Consider the following 13,419-nt stretch of genomic DNA (forward strand, 5'->3'; position numbering starts at 1 on the left):
CCCTCTTGCAACCTAGCCGTTGAATTCTGCACCAGCCAAAGTTTCCAAGCCATTTTCAGAGGCAGCCGCATGTATAATGAGGCGCAGCATTCTAACCTAGAGGATACCAGAGCACAGAGCACAGAAGTTAGTCTGTCCCTCCAGATAGGGGCACAGCTGGGCCACCAGTCGAAGCCGATGGAAGGCATTCCTCAGCACCAAGGCTACCTGAGCCTCAAGCAGCAGCAACGAATCTAGAAGGACCCGCAGGGACTTACGATGGCAGGGTGAAGTGTGCAAGAATGGCAGCCGGCTCCAAGACTCCGGATTCTGTGTGCTGTACTGCGCAAACTACCTGTGGGGTTTGGAGCCCCACTGTAGAATTCAGCTTAGAAAATTGATTTTAATATTGTTTTAAGATAAAGGATGTCTCTAGTCTTGGGGAAGTTTAGTTCTCTTTGGAAGTCCTGAATCCTTCTGAAGGGAGTCGGAGGTGGGCTCCCGGAGAATGGTGTGATGTGCTCAAAAATTAAATGAAAATTAAGGGAAAGGATTTGCTGAATTAATAAATTAGAAACTGGAATACAGAAAGGGGAGGTTTGAGGAAGTCGGGGAAGTAAGTTATAAGAAAATAAGGGATTGAAATTATACTTGTTTTTACTTTTGTCTGTCTGTATTATTGTTTTGTTTTGTTTTTTATATAATTTTTGAAACTTTAATAAAAATCTTTTTAAAAAAAGAGAGAATGGTGTGATGTGCTTATTCTATGAATGGCTGAAGCTGCTCTCAAATCCCAGCCTTTCTTAGAAAAAGGGCAAACGGCCAGCTATAGCAATCCATGAATGCTGCTCTGCTCTGCTCCACGCTCATTGATTCAACTAGCAGCAGCTGTCAAACTAAATTGGTTTTATTGTATGCACAAAGCCAAAAACACATGCATTTCACAGCTGGTTTCATAATCACTCGGCAACCTTACCCTGCTTTGGCTAAGGTGTGTTGTTCCACCATTGATAGGTAACATTATATTGGTCGAGAGAAGGCATTGCAGCCACGCACACACTCCCTTGCAATGAGGGTTTCCCTCCAGACGGTCAGTATTTTGTGAGGCAGATTAAAGCACAAAGGCAGGCTTGCACAATTACCAGGTATGAAAGCACTCTGCTGCAGCTGACATTTTTGCTGTTGTTTAAATTGACTTCTTGCAATTAGGAAATCAATAGAGAATCATGATGTGGGCTGAACAAATGATTAACAGACGATACCCGCCACGCAGATCAGGAGGGAGGCTCACTGTTGAATCACCGCCCCACAAACAAATCAGAATTAATTAATCAGAATTCAGCTGCAATTCCTGCACTGCAGGGAGCTGGAATTGAGGGGCCTTTGGGTCCCTTCCAACTCTACAATAAAATGATTCTAATGGTTAAATAAAGAGTAGGCAGAATGCGTTCTCCATATAAGTTTGGGGCAAGGAAATCAGAAAGGACACTCTCATCAATAAGTCATTTGGAGGGGCCCTAAATTTGGAGGGAATCCTGGTGACAGAGTGAGGAGCCCCCAAAAAACACACACACTTTCTGTAATGCCCCCACCAGCCCTTCACTCATCTTCTGCATTTCACCAATGGTCTGATGTAGTCTAAGGCAGCTTCCTATATGATATAATTAATTAATTAATTAATTAATTAATTAATTAACCCGCCCATCATCCTAAGGTCCCAAGGCAGGCTGCAACAATTAAAACACAATATATTTATATATGTAAAAATACAGTTTAAAACAACTTTTCATCACAGAAATAAGGTGGGTCCTAAAAATATACATTTCCAAAATGTCCAACGAATCCAAGGGTGGAGAAATGCACCTGCAGCCCCGTCCGGTGAAGGTGCCAAGCGCACCTCTGCTGGGAGGGAGCCCCACAGCTCAGGGGACGCTACCCCTGGCAGCCACCACCACCCCAAACCTCTGAGGGGCCCCCACTGCACCTGGAGGGAGGGCCCATTCCTAATGCATAGACCAGTTTCTTGACTAATCGAGAACCCAGGTCACCCCTTGTAAAAATATCTGCATGGACTTCTGGCCCACCTTCAGGTTATCACCCTTTGTACCTCTGTCCCTACATTCAGATTTGGGTCAGAGGGCAGGCTTTGGGTGGCAAATGGAGAGCAGGCCCTTTTTTCTGGGGGTGCAGGTGGCACCCCAGTTGGCCAATAATAAATCCCCCCCTGTTGGGGCTGGCACAAATTTAATAGTTTCTCAGTGCTGGAACGACACCATGGGATTCTCCTGACCCTTAACGAGACGATGCGGCCCCACTCCCCCCGCTGCATGTCTCCGTCTTTTACTGGCTCCTGCTTTATTCGCTTTCAAAGGTTGACATTTTAATTGCAATGTTTGTTAACTACCTTGGGGATCTTCTTGTGCAATATAAACACATCTCTCGCAAAAACAAATCACATCCCCCAAACGCGTGCAAATTATACGGAGGGAAGTGCTTTAGGTTTCAAACTGTGCTTCACGGAGTCAGGAAGATTTTGAGGCATGGTTCTAAGGGCACTTTCCTACATGAGATTCCAGGTTCAAGTGTGTTCAAAGCAGCGCTTCCGCCTGCCGTTCATACATCAGTGGGGGGGGGGCAACGGGGAAGACACACTGAAAAGTCCTTGAAGGAGCCCAGGCAAAATCAGCCGCCCAGCAAAGCTGACGGGAAAAGCAGGTTCACATTCCCCCAGCTCTACAAGTCAGCTATATCAGTCCACACACATCTCAAAACGGGGAGCTTGCTTCCCCTGCCAAGCAGAGCACGCTATGCAGGAATAAAAACCTCTGCGCCTCTCCCCTCAGCACCAGCAGACGACTGCCAGAGACACCTCCGAGCGGCTGTGCTGCAGGCCTGGGTTCAAGCAGGACTCTGCAGAGTCCCACGAGAGGAGCCTTCTGCAAGGCTGCCTCCCTCCCTCCCTCTCCCAGGCTGGAGCTGTTCCCGCAAGCCAGGCAGCGACCTCTGTGAGCCTGCCGTCTTTGTGGGGTCAGCCCGGACAGGGCGCTGTTGTGGGTTCAGCCAGCAGCATCTGGCTCAAGGGAAGGGCGAGGGTCTGCTTGGGGGGCTGAAGCTGCAGGAGGCCTCCCTCCCTCCCTGCTCCTCCTCCTCCTCCTCAGGACCCACATCTTGAGGGTCAACTATCTCCCAGGCTCCAGGGCAGTCTTCTGGCGAACTGCTTTTGCTCCTCCCTCGGTACCAGAGGCCAAAACTGCAGGCAGAGAGAGAGAGAAGAATGAGAAAGAGAAAAGTGGAGTTTGGCAGAGGTCGAGAAATGCCCCACAGAAGAACCAGAACATTCGCTTTTGAGTGGAGTTTTTGCATCTCCGATTGAATTCACTGCTACCATTTACTGGATTATTAGAACAAAAAAAATTCCTTCCAGTAGCACCTTAAAGACCAACTAAGTTAGTTCTTGGTATGAGCTTTCGTGTGCATACACGAAATATACACTTCAGATACACTGTGTATCTGAAGAAGTGTGCATGCACACGAAAGCTCATACCAAGAACTAACTTAGTTGGTCTTTAAGGTGCTACTGGAAGGAATTTTTTTTGTTTTGACTATGGCAGACCAACACGGCTACCTATCTGTAACTGATTATTAGAGTTTGCGATTGCTGGCTGAAATTTTGTGTTTTTTGTGTTTCTTTTTTGTGTACATGTTAATTTCTATTTTGATGCTGTGAAACCACTCCAAGTTCTCATGCAGAAAAAGAAACATGATATAAATAATAGACTGATTGGTTGGGTGAGAGTTTGGAGGCAGAAATGCCGGGTGTCCAGCCCATTCCCCCAGCTGAGGTCATATGGGAAAGAAGACGCCTCTCACCCCCTAAGAACCATCCCAGGAGCCCCACAGCAGCCGGGTGAGGCCAGAGGGCACCCATCTAGTCCGGCCTCCTCTGCTCACAAGCAGGACCTGAAGGCAGCAGCTATTCTCCCAGCTTGCAATTCCCAGTCACCGGTATTCAGAGGCACTGACTGCTTGTGCATTAGGACCAGCAGCCACTGAGAGCCTCACCCTCCAGGGTTACTGTGGGAATCAAAGGGGAGCGGAGAACCATCCATTCCTCATTGTGCTCCCGGGAGCATATATAGGAGGATAAATGTGGGATATAAAAATAATCTTTGGTTGTTTTTTTAAAAAGCAGGTATAAAACTTCTAAGGTTGTACCATGATTAAGCCATCCCTGAGAACTCAGAACAGCTTTCCCTAACCAGATTCCCTCCAGATGTTTTGGGCTGCGTCTACCAGGCAGCATAGCCCCACAGCTGGGGGTCCAAAACATCTGGAAAGCACCAGGCTTGAAAGGTCTGTAAATGCAAAACCATCCTTTGCAGGCTCCTGCCTCTTCTCCAGCCGCTGTGATCCTGCTCCACTCAGGCTGATTAAACTGAAGGCTGCCTTCAACTTAAACCTGTTTAATTCTGAATTTAAGATCGCCATCTGCCGCCCAGCGGCTCTGCAGGCTTGGACTGGCTGGGGCCAGTTGGCTCTCTCTCTGCAAGCTGTCCTGCTGCTCTTCCGGAGACGGGTGCCCCTACCTCTCACTCCAGCCAAAGCAGCCACCCCTCTGCCAAGGGGGCTCCACTTACAAGCTCCGGATCTTGGACTCAGGGAGGCGGCCGTCCACGCAGTCCGAGCCCGTGGGGGACGCCAGCCACACGCCCTCCTCCTCTTCATCGCTGGGAAGAGAAAGGTCAGGCCGTCACGTCTTTTGCCAGGGGGATCCGAGGACAAACTGGAACTGGAGGTTTGCACAGCCAAAGCAGGTTGAAGAAGCGCTCTGTCGCCCAAGCACAACCGATTCCTGCACTGCAGGGGGTTGGGCTAGATGACCCCTTGGGTCCCCTCCCAACTCTGCATTTCAGTGAAACCAGCAGAAGGACCTCCAGCGCGCACAGAGTGACCCTGGCGCCTCCTGCTTTCAGCCAGGGCAACGGGGTTGTTTTTTAAAGAAGGGTGGGATATAAATTTAATTGACGACAATAATAATGTGTACCAAGTTGATTCCCTTCCCCTCTTTATTTTTTCCTTTCTCCTTCTGTGTTGGAACTCCTATTTGGGGACTTCCCTGGCTTTTTTCTGGCCCATGTAGGACCAGTCTGGATAGTTAGCCTTCATGAAGACTTGACATTTTCATCCCCAAAAAAGTTTTTGATTGAGTTTCCACTGAAATGAGGCTGCATTTTAATGTTTTAAAGTTGTATTTTAACCTTGTTTTTTAAGCTGTATTTCAATCAATTGTTTTTATATTTTGTGTGAGACTCCCTGAGCTCGGTCTTGGCTGGGGAGGGTGGGATATAAATAAATTATTATTATTATTATTATTATCATCATTATCATCATCATCATCATCATTATTATTATTATTACCACAGAGGCTGGGGGCTTGTGTTACTCTGGTTGATGCTGGACTACAAATCCCATCATCCCTGACCATTGAGCTGCTGGGAGTTGGAGTTCAACAAAAACCGGAGGACCACAGGTGAGCCATCTGTAAGGAAGTGTAGGATAGACTGCCCTGCTCAGCAAGACATTCTCAGTCCCTGAGAGTCAGTCCCAGCCAGGCCTGTCCCAGTGCATCCACAGCGACCCAGCGCCAGGAGCTCCCTCAGCCACCGGCTCTTCCTGCCAGAGTCCCAGGTGGGCCAGACACACACCAGCCCTGCAGGTATTCCTCAGGCGGAGGCAGCAGGAGACTCACCTGCTCAGGGGCTCCTCTGCTGTGCCCAGCATCTTGGCCCGGATCTTCCTGCGCTGCTTCTTGATGGTGGATTTCACGGCATCCAGGAGGAGGCTGGGAATCCGCTCATCATTCAGCAACTCCCTGCAGGGGGGGGGAAGAGAGGCAGGAGAGTCTCAGGAGAGCCTTGGAAGGAAGGAAATGGACTCTTCCCACCAAAGGGAGACAGAAGGGCCTGTGCCTCCCTCCCACCCAGGAATCTCCAGGGCTCGGGAGCACAGACGTCGGAAGAGGGAGGATTCGGGACAGGGAAAAGGAAGGACTGCTTTGCATGGCTCATTGTGAAACTGTGGAACTCCCTTCTGCAGGAGGCAGTGATGGCCACCAACCTAGATGACTTTCAAAGGGGATTAGACAAGTTCACAGAGTCTCAGGCCATCCACGGGTACTATCTGCAATGACTGGCATTATTGATTGTATTGATTTAACATTTCTGTTGAATTTGTAAGTTGTTTTGAGTCATTTTTACTGCATCTAACAACGTTCCAAACACCTGTGACCTTTCAGATCAGCCTCTCTCAACCTGTGGGTCCCCAGATGTTGTTGAACTACAACTCCCATACCCCTAGCTAGCAACGGCAGAGCTGGGGGATGATGGGAGTTGTAGTCCAACAACATCTGAGGACCCACAGGTTGAGAACAGCTGTTCCAGATGATCCTGAGCTCCCACAGCCAGCAGTCAGGGTTGGTGGGAGTCAAGAAGAGCCTGGCAGCTGGATCAGGCCAAAGAGAGTCCATCTAGCCCAGCCTCCTCTCCTCACAGTGGCCAACCAGATGCCCCCATGGGGAGCCCAGCAGCCAGCAGGACCCGAGGGCAACAACACTCTCCCCACTTTGGGTTCCCAGCCACTGGCACCCCAGAGACATTTACTGCCTCTGCCCCTGGAGGGAGAACAGAGCCCTGGTGTTTAGAAGCCTTCGACAGCCCTCTCCTGCTCCTCCTCTTTTAAAGGCACCCAAGTCAGTGGCCATCCTTACATCTTTGAAGCCACTTAACTCGGGAGGAAGTGGTGGTTGCACAAGACCTGGACGGCCACAGGTTCCCCACTTCTTAACTAAAGGGACCCCTGACCATTAGGTCCAGTCGTGGCCGACTCTGGGGTTGCGGCGCTCATCTCGCTTTATTGGCCGAGGGAGCCAGTGTACAGCTTCCGGGTCATGTGGCCAGCATGACTAAGCCGCTTCTGGTGAACCAGAACAGCGCATGGAAACACCGTTTACCTTCCCACCGGAGTGGTACCTATTTATCTACTTGCACTTTGCTGTGCTTTCAAACTGCTAGGTGGGCAGGAGCAGGGACTGAGCAATGGGAGCTCACCCCGTCATGGGGATTCAAACCACCGACCTTCTGATCGGCAAGTCCTAGGCTCTGTGGTTTAACCCACAGTGCCACCCGCGTCCCTTACTTCTTAACTTACAGGAACCCAACTCTTGGATAAAACTGCACATCCCTCTGCTTAGGCATTCGGTCCTCTAAGAGCAACTGGCCAGTAGAACCGCCTGGCTTCCCCCTCCCAACATAGGATCATAGAAATGGAGAGTTGGGAGGGACCCAAGGGGTCATCCAGTCCAACCCCCTGCAAAGGCAGGAATAAACTGACCGCTGGTAATAGGCTAGCTCCTCTTGCACCAGGAACAGGCTGGTCTTGAGCTCGTTGCGCTCCTGCAGGATCTGCTGCAGCTCTTCCTTCGAGTAGGACTGCCTGCCCTGGCCGCTGCCAGGAAGCTCCTGGTCAGGCCCCAACTCCTGGTCCTACGAGAAGGTGGGGAGAGGTCAGGACCCCCATCCCACAAGCCCGGCCTCCCGCCTCCCGCAGACCACCCTCTCTGGAGCCCATCGAGGGGGGTAGGGCAGCCATCACCAACTTAGTGCCACCCAGATATTTGGACATCTGGGCTGATGGAGAGCACCAGGTTGCCACAGACTGGCACAATGCAAGGCTATTACTGTAAACCGCGATATGCCAGTTTTTTTACAAGTCGATACATAGTTCTGGGTTACATCCTCTCACCGTGGCGCTAGTCCTCAAGGCCTCTTTTGCTGCCCCCGCAGCCTTGCTCAGCCTCTCCACTTCCTGGCGGGCCTCCAGCAGGGCGCTCTCCAGCTCCTCCTTCCTCTGCAGGGCGCTCTGCAGCTGGGCCTGGACGATGGCCAGCTTGCGGCGAATCTCCTCGTTGACCGTCATGAAGCGGTTCAGCTGCTCCTGCAGCTGAGGACACAGGCACTGTGTTGCCGGGGGTTGGGCTGGATGACCTCAGGGTACCTTCCAACTCTAGGGTGCTATGGCCCATAGTGCCAGCCCCACACTGGGGAGGGGGAAAGGGGCCCTCATACACAGGACACAGCGCTGCTCTCACGTGCCGCAGGAATGGTGCTGAGCGCCTGCCGGTCCCCTCCAGGCCAGCCCCTGTGCCTGCCCACCCTCACGCCCCCTTACCGCCTCGGTGTCCCGGGCCTTGCAGAGGATCTCGTGGGCCTGGGCACGGATCTCGTCCCGCTGCTTGTCCACCACCTCCTTGAGGCGCAGCATCACCTCCTTCTCTCTGCGCTGGGTGCTCTCTGGACAAGGACGAGAGAGCTGAGTGGCGCCCCTGGGCGGACAGTCACAGCACCCACCACCCCCAGCTCTGGCAGGGTCCTTGGTTGCCTTCACTAGCCCCAGACACTCTTCCTGACCTGGCATTTGCCCATGGTATTATCATTATTATTATTATGATTATTCATGTGTGTCCCACCTCTTCCCCAGACTCAAGGCGGCTTCCACAAATGGAAACAACTACACAGATAAAATCCAAAAAGCTAAAATCACATAAAGGATATCCGTTAAAATCAATCAGGCCTTTTGTAAAATTAATATCAGGGAGAATTTTGGCCGATGCAAGTTCTCCCTGCGCTCAGATAGCTAGACCTCCAAGAGCACCCAACACCCAGAAGGTCCCCTCCCCCGTCCCCACCAAGCACCCCTGTGAAGGTGGTGGGACTGAGACAAGGGCCTCCCCCAAAGATCTCAGAACCCAGGGAGGTTCTTATGAGGGAAGAGAGGCTTTCAGGTGTCCCTGCCGTCATCCTAGGAAGCTGCTTTAGACCAAGTCAGGCCATCAAGGGAGGCAGCTCCACCAACCTCAGCTGGCCCGTCCATCCATCCCCCACCCAGCTACTGAACAACCAGCCCAGGGCCTGGTCTTGCCTGTCAGCTCCCTTTCCTCCATCCTCAGTTTCAGTGTCCGGAAGGACTCCACAAGGAGAATGGGGACAAAACTGGAAGGACTTGGCTCGGCCTCTCTTTGGGCTTGATAAGGACATCAGAAAATCCTCCTGCATCCGGCCAAAGGGGGCCATAAAAGTCCAGCTTCACAGTGGCTGACCAGGTGCTTCCAATGGGAAACCTGCAATCAGGATTGGAGCACAAGAGCCCTTTTCTGTGGCTTCCAGCAACTCTCTGACTGCAGAGTGGTTAGTAGCTGTCATTAGCCCTTTCCTCCTCCTCCTCCATGGATTTTTCTAATCCTCTTTCAAACCATTCAGGTTGGTGGTTGGTCCTCACTGTCTCCTGTGGGAAGGAGTTCCACAGTGTAAATGCACTGTCCTTTCATCCTGTCCTGAATGTTCCCTGAATCTCCCTTCTCCTCGGTCTTGTGGGGGGGGGGGGGGCAGGGACAAAACTGGAATGAGTTGCTTGATAAGAACATTGTGGGGTGGGGTGTGCCTACCTCTCCCCAGAGATGCAATGCAGGGCAGTGGATTTGGCCGCAGGCCCGAGTGTTGAAACTGTGCCTCCGTCACTACAAAACCTGCCCTGTTTGTAGATCCATCCAGCTGTTACAAAACACCCTAAGCCTCCGTTGACCTCCTTCCAGAGGAAGCTGGGTCTGGGGAAACGCTGCTCCTGTTGAACTCCGCACTGCTTGGGGGACTGGGGGTGACCGTGGACGGTAAACAGTTGAACAAGTGCACAAGCCTCCCTGCTGCGCTGACACTCAGCCCAAGTTGCTGCTCAAAGCACCCAGGCCAGCAGCAGCCAAGCCAACGCCTTTAGTGGACCAGCTGAATGTCAAGGGTTTTCTCTTTTTCAAAAACAAGGCAAGGAGGGAGGGAGGGAGAAAGTGCAGGCTGCAAAGGAGAAGACAGAAGCGCCACTGTGTGAAGAGGGGCAGCTCTGTTGCTGTTCCTCTCCTCTGCACCCACCCACTCATCTGGGCCTTGGCTTCAAGTTCCCTGCAGGGACTTCCAGGCTCATTTACCCGGAGGGGAGAGAGCGCCCAGCCTCTGAGTCTAAAGGAGGCTTTTTCAGCCTGGGGGCCACATTCCTTCACAGACAACCTTCCAGGGTCCACAGGCCAGTGGTAGGCGGAGCCAGGAGCAAAAGTGGGAGGAGCAACACAGATGCAATTCCCACTTCTTTGCACAGGGCTGCATTCCAGCCACACAGAGGGCAAAGACATCAACATATCCTCTCCAACCAGTCACACAAGGGAGATGTCACAGCTCAAGGAGACATTCCTTCGAGGACAGTGGGGATGAGGCCAGGTGAGGGCCAGAGGCAAAGGCCTGGACAGCTGCATTCGGCACTTGGGCCTAAAAGTCCCCTCCCTTGTTCTAAACCCAAAGCAACAGTTTAAAAACTCAGAAGAGTGGTGAGGCACAAGAGTCAGAAGTCCTGTTCCTCCTTAGCAACGTCACAGGCACTAGCCAATAGCCACCCACACCCAGAGATGTAGAGGTCCAGAGTTGCAAATTATAAGATTATTGCATTATCTTAGAATGTCGTATAATCATAGAAGAGGGCATGACTATGATTATAATGACAGGACCCTGCACTTCTGAATTTTCCACTACACTGCTGCCCACAACTGGCCGGCTAAAGCAGGTGAGGGCAGCCAGCGGGTCTCAAACCTCCGTTGTGTCTCAAGACAGACAGATGCCAGCCAGACTGCCCACAACATTCAGTCAACTGCATTTCACACATTAAGTAAAGCAGGCCAGATTAAGGGAGGGAGGGAGGAAATCGTCATGTAAGAAATGCAACTGAATGCTGAAGAAATGCCTCCCTTTGTCACAGAAAAGTGTGGCATTCCTAGAATCACAGAATCGTAAGGGTGGAAAGCACCCCAGGGGTCATCTAGTCCAACCTCCTGCAATGCAGGAGAGGAAAAACCAGATCTCTCCACCGTCTGCAACCTGTGAATGTGACCTGCCCAGTTATTTGCACTATAGTTGCTTGCTCTTGCTCGGGGAGGCCCCTCCAGCCTGTCTCCTCGCTCCAGTTTCCTCCACGCCCTGGCAAGCCAAGGGAGGAGAAAGCAAAAGAGAAACAAGGGGCACACGAGGAAGCCCTTAAAGAGGACAAGGTCTTGGGCGGTCCCGGGCAGGCAGCACACAGCAAGTCATTAACCAGCTGGCAGCACGTCTCCCACAGCCACGTGGGTTACATTTACACCAGTCACGAGGCAGGCGAGTTTCTGCCCCACCCTGGGAGATTCCCCCAGGCCAGGCACAACAACCCCACATGTCAGCCCAAGTGCCTCCTAAGGCACCTGAGCGTGGCTGGTGCAGTCCGTCCCCCCAATCCCGCCTCCCTTGCAACTCACCTTCCTGGGACTGGGTGCCTGCCAGCTGGGCCAAGAGGCGCTGGTTCTCTGCTTCAGCCTGGGCCAGATGGCTCTGCAGGAGGCACGCTCTCTCCTGGGCCTCAGCCAGCCGCATCTCCAGAGCCTGAGGGAGAGGAGGGAGAGAAAGCTGGACCAGAGAAAGCATGTGTGGAGAGATGGAGGCAAAGCGCTCTGTGGGCAGCTCATCCTGGGGGCTGTTTGAGGGCAGCCCTCCAGACATTGTGAACTGCACCTCCCATCAGGCACTGCCAGCCGGCAGGTTGGCAAAGGTTGTCCTATTAGGAAACCTCTTGGCAACTGGACTCAGGCAGAGCCACTTCAGGCAGAGGACAAGGAGGCAGCTGGGACCCAGCAATCGCCCCCCCCCCTTCTTCCCAGGGGCAAAAAACCAGCCTTGGCCTCCTGAGTATCTAAAACTGGGCGCACACAGAGAGGCCCACGTGGAAAGTCCAGCACACAGCTGCTGAACCGACCTGGGAAGGGAGCAGGGGCCCCCAAAGAACACCCAAAGGTGCCTTTTTAGACGGAGTCTGCCGGCTGGGGCATCCAGCGCAGTAGGGTCTAGGGAAGGTTTGCTATTCCCAGCCGGCGCCCCCCCCCCCCGGCCTCCCCAAGGGGCGCTTTGGCGCCCAGCTACGCTCCCTCCCTCCCTCCCTCCCGTTTCCACTCGGACAGTGCCAGGATTCAGCCCTCGAGCGCGTCCGGCGCCCGCCGGGCCTCTGAGCGCGTGCAGAGAGCCACCCTCCCACCGCCGAGCTCGGCCTCGCCGCCCACCTGCGCCAAGTCCCGCGTCGGGCCCGGCGACGGCTCGCCGGCCTCCTGCAGCTGCCGGGCCCGGCCCGGCCCCTCGTCCCGCTCCGGCCCGCGGCAAGCCAGCGCTTCGAGGAGCTCCAGCAGACGCACCACCTGCGGCACCAGCCCGGCCACGGCGCCCGGACCGAAGAGGCCCGAGAGCCGCTGCAGCTCCGAGCCCAGCGCCCCCGCCAACCGGTACACGGGCTCGGCGGCCGCCGACACAGGCGCCCTCCGCTCCGGCGGAGACTCCATGGAGCCAGCGAGCCGCGCGGGGCGCCGTCCCCGGAGTCCAGACTCCCAGCCGCCGCCGCCGCGCGCCTCGCCTCCTCTCCGGGGCAGCCGCGGCCAACGGGGAGGCGCCGCGCCGCTCCGCCTCCTGCCCGCCTCTCCGCCGGGGCGGCTCGGGAGCGCAGAGAGCGGCGGGCCAAGGCGGCCTGGCTGGCCCGGGACCTGCCAGCGGACTTTGGGCTACTGTGACGGCGGCAGTGACGCAGCTCGGCCCCCGGGACTCCCTGCTGAGCCGAGGGAGGGAGGAGCACCCAGGGGGGCTGCTTTTTCCTTCGAGGGAAAAGCAGCGCGGGGAGGATTTTTCTGGTGGTGCCAAAATAACGCAGTCCGTTTGTGCCTCTTGAAAGGGAGGCGCAGGCGGCAGAAATGCCACGGCTGCCTTGATCGTTCTTGCGTCAGTCCGCAAACTTTCCCTCCGAGGAGTTGAAGGGGGATCCCCTTTATCCTCACGACAAGCGAGGGAAGCTGAGAGAAGCGGCGACCTGCTCAAGGTTATCCCGTGAACTTGACGGCTCAGCAGGGGTTTCCATTGCCCTTCGCCCAGGCCCTCGCCTGACGCTCTAACCATTGCACTTCACTGCTGGGGATTTCCTGGCAAGCTTGTCCTAGCCCAACCGGCGGCAGTTAAGGGTAGGAGGCCAGTGTTTCAGAAGGCAAAAAGCCTGGATGAGGCCCACCTCCCTCACCCAGTGTCCTGTTTCCCACAGCTGCCAGACTCGCCAAAGGGAAGCTTGCAAGCAGGACTCAGCACAACAGCCACATTATTCCTGATTGCAGCTTCCAGAAGCTTGTGGCAGCGGCTGCCTTCAAGTCTTGGCTTGCGGCCAGTTTCATTGCCCAGGGGAGGGTCCGGGCAGCAGGTGGCTTATTGGCAGCCCTGAGCAGTGGACCTACAAGAAGTTTGTGTGTGGCAGCAGCATTCTTCGACCATCTAACCCCGTTCAACATGCTCTGACTGG

At 54.0% G+C, this 13,419-nt stretch overlaps 1 protein-coding gene across 2 annotated transcripts; it reads right to left on the reverse strand.

Annotated features, from left to right (window-relative positions):
* Positions 1-870: 870 nt before the first annotated feature.
* RILP (Rab interacting lysosomal protein) lies at positions 871-12,457 on the reverse strand. Of its 2 annotated transcripts, none has more exons than XM_083715230.1 (8): positions 12,152-12,457; positions 11,357-11,480; positions 8,206-8,327; positions 7,780-7,971; positions 7,369-7,520; positions 5,729-5,851; positions 4,617-4,706; positions 871-3,229 (listed from the first exon to the last, which is right to left on the reverse strand). In XM_083715230.1, the coding sequence occupies exons 1-8, from the start codon at positions 12,422-12,424 to the stop codon at positions 3,055-3,057; spliced, it is 1,251 nt and encodes a 416-aa protein (XP_083571356.1). In that variant the 5' UTR covers positions 12,425-12,457; the 3' UTR covers positions 871-3,054. The 2 variants fall into 2 exon arrangements, with proteins under 2 accessions (XP_083571356.1, XP_083571355.1); XM_083715229.1 differs by having other exon boundaries at positions 7,780-7,977.
* Positions 12,458-13,419: the final 962 nt, after the last annotated feature.

This window comes from Podarcis gaigeae (assembly GCF_964106915.1).
Source record: "Podarcis gaigeae genome assembly, chromosome: 15".
Lineage (NCBI taxonomy): Eukaryota > Metazoa > Chordata > Lepidosauria > Squamata > Lacertidae > Podarcis > Podarcis gaigeae.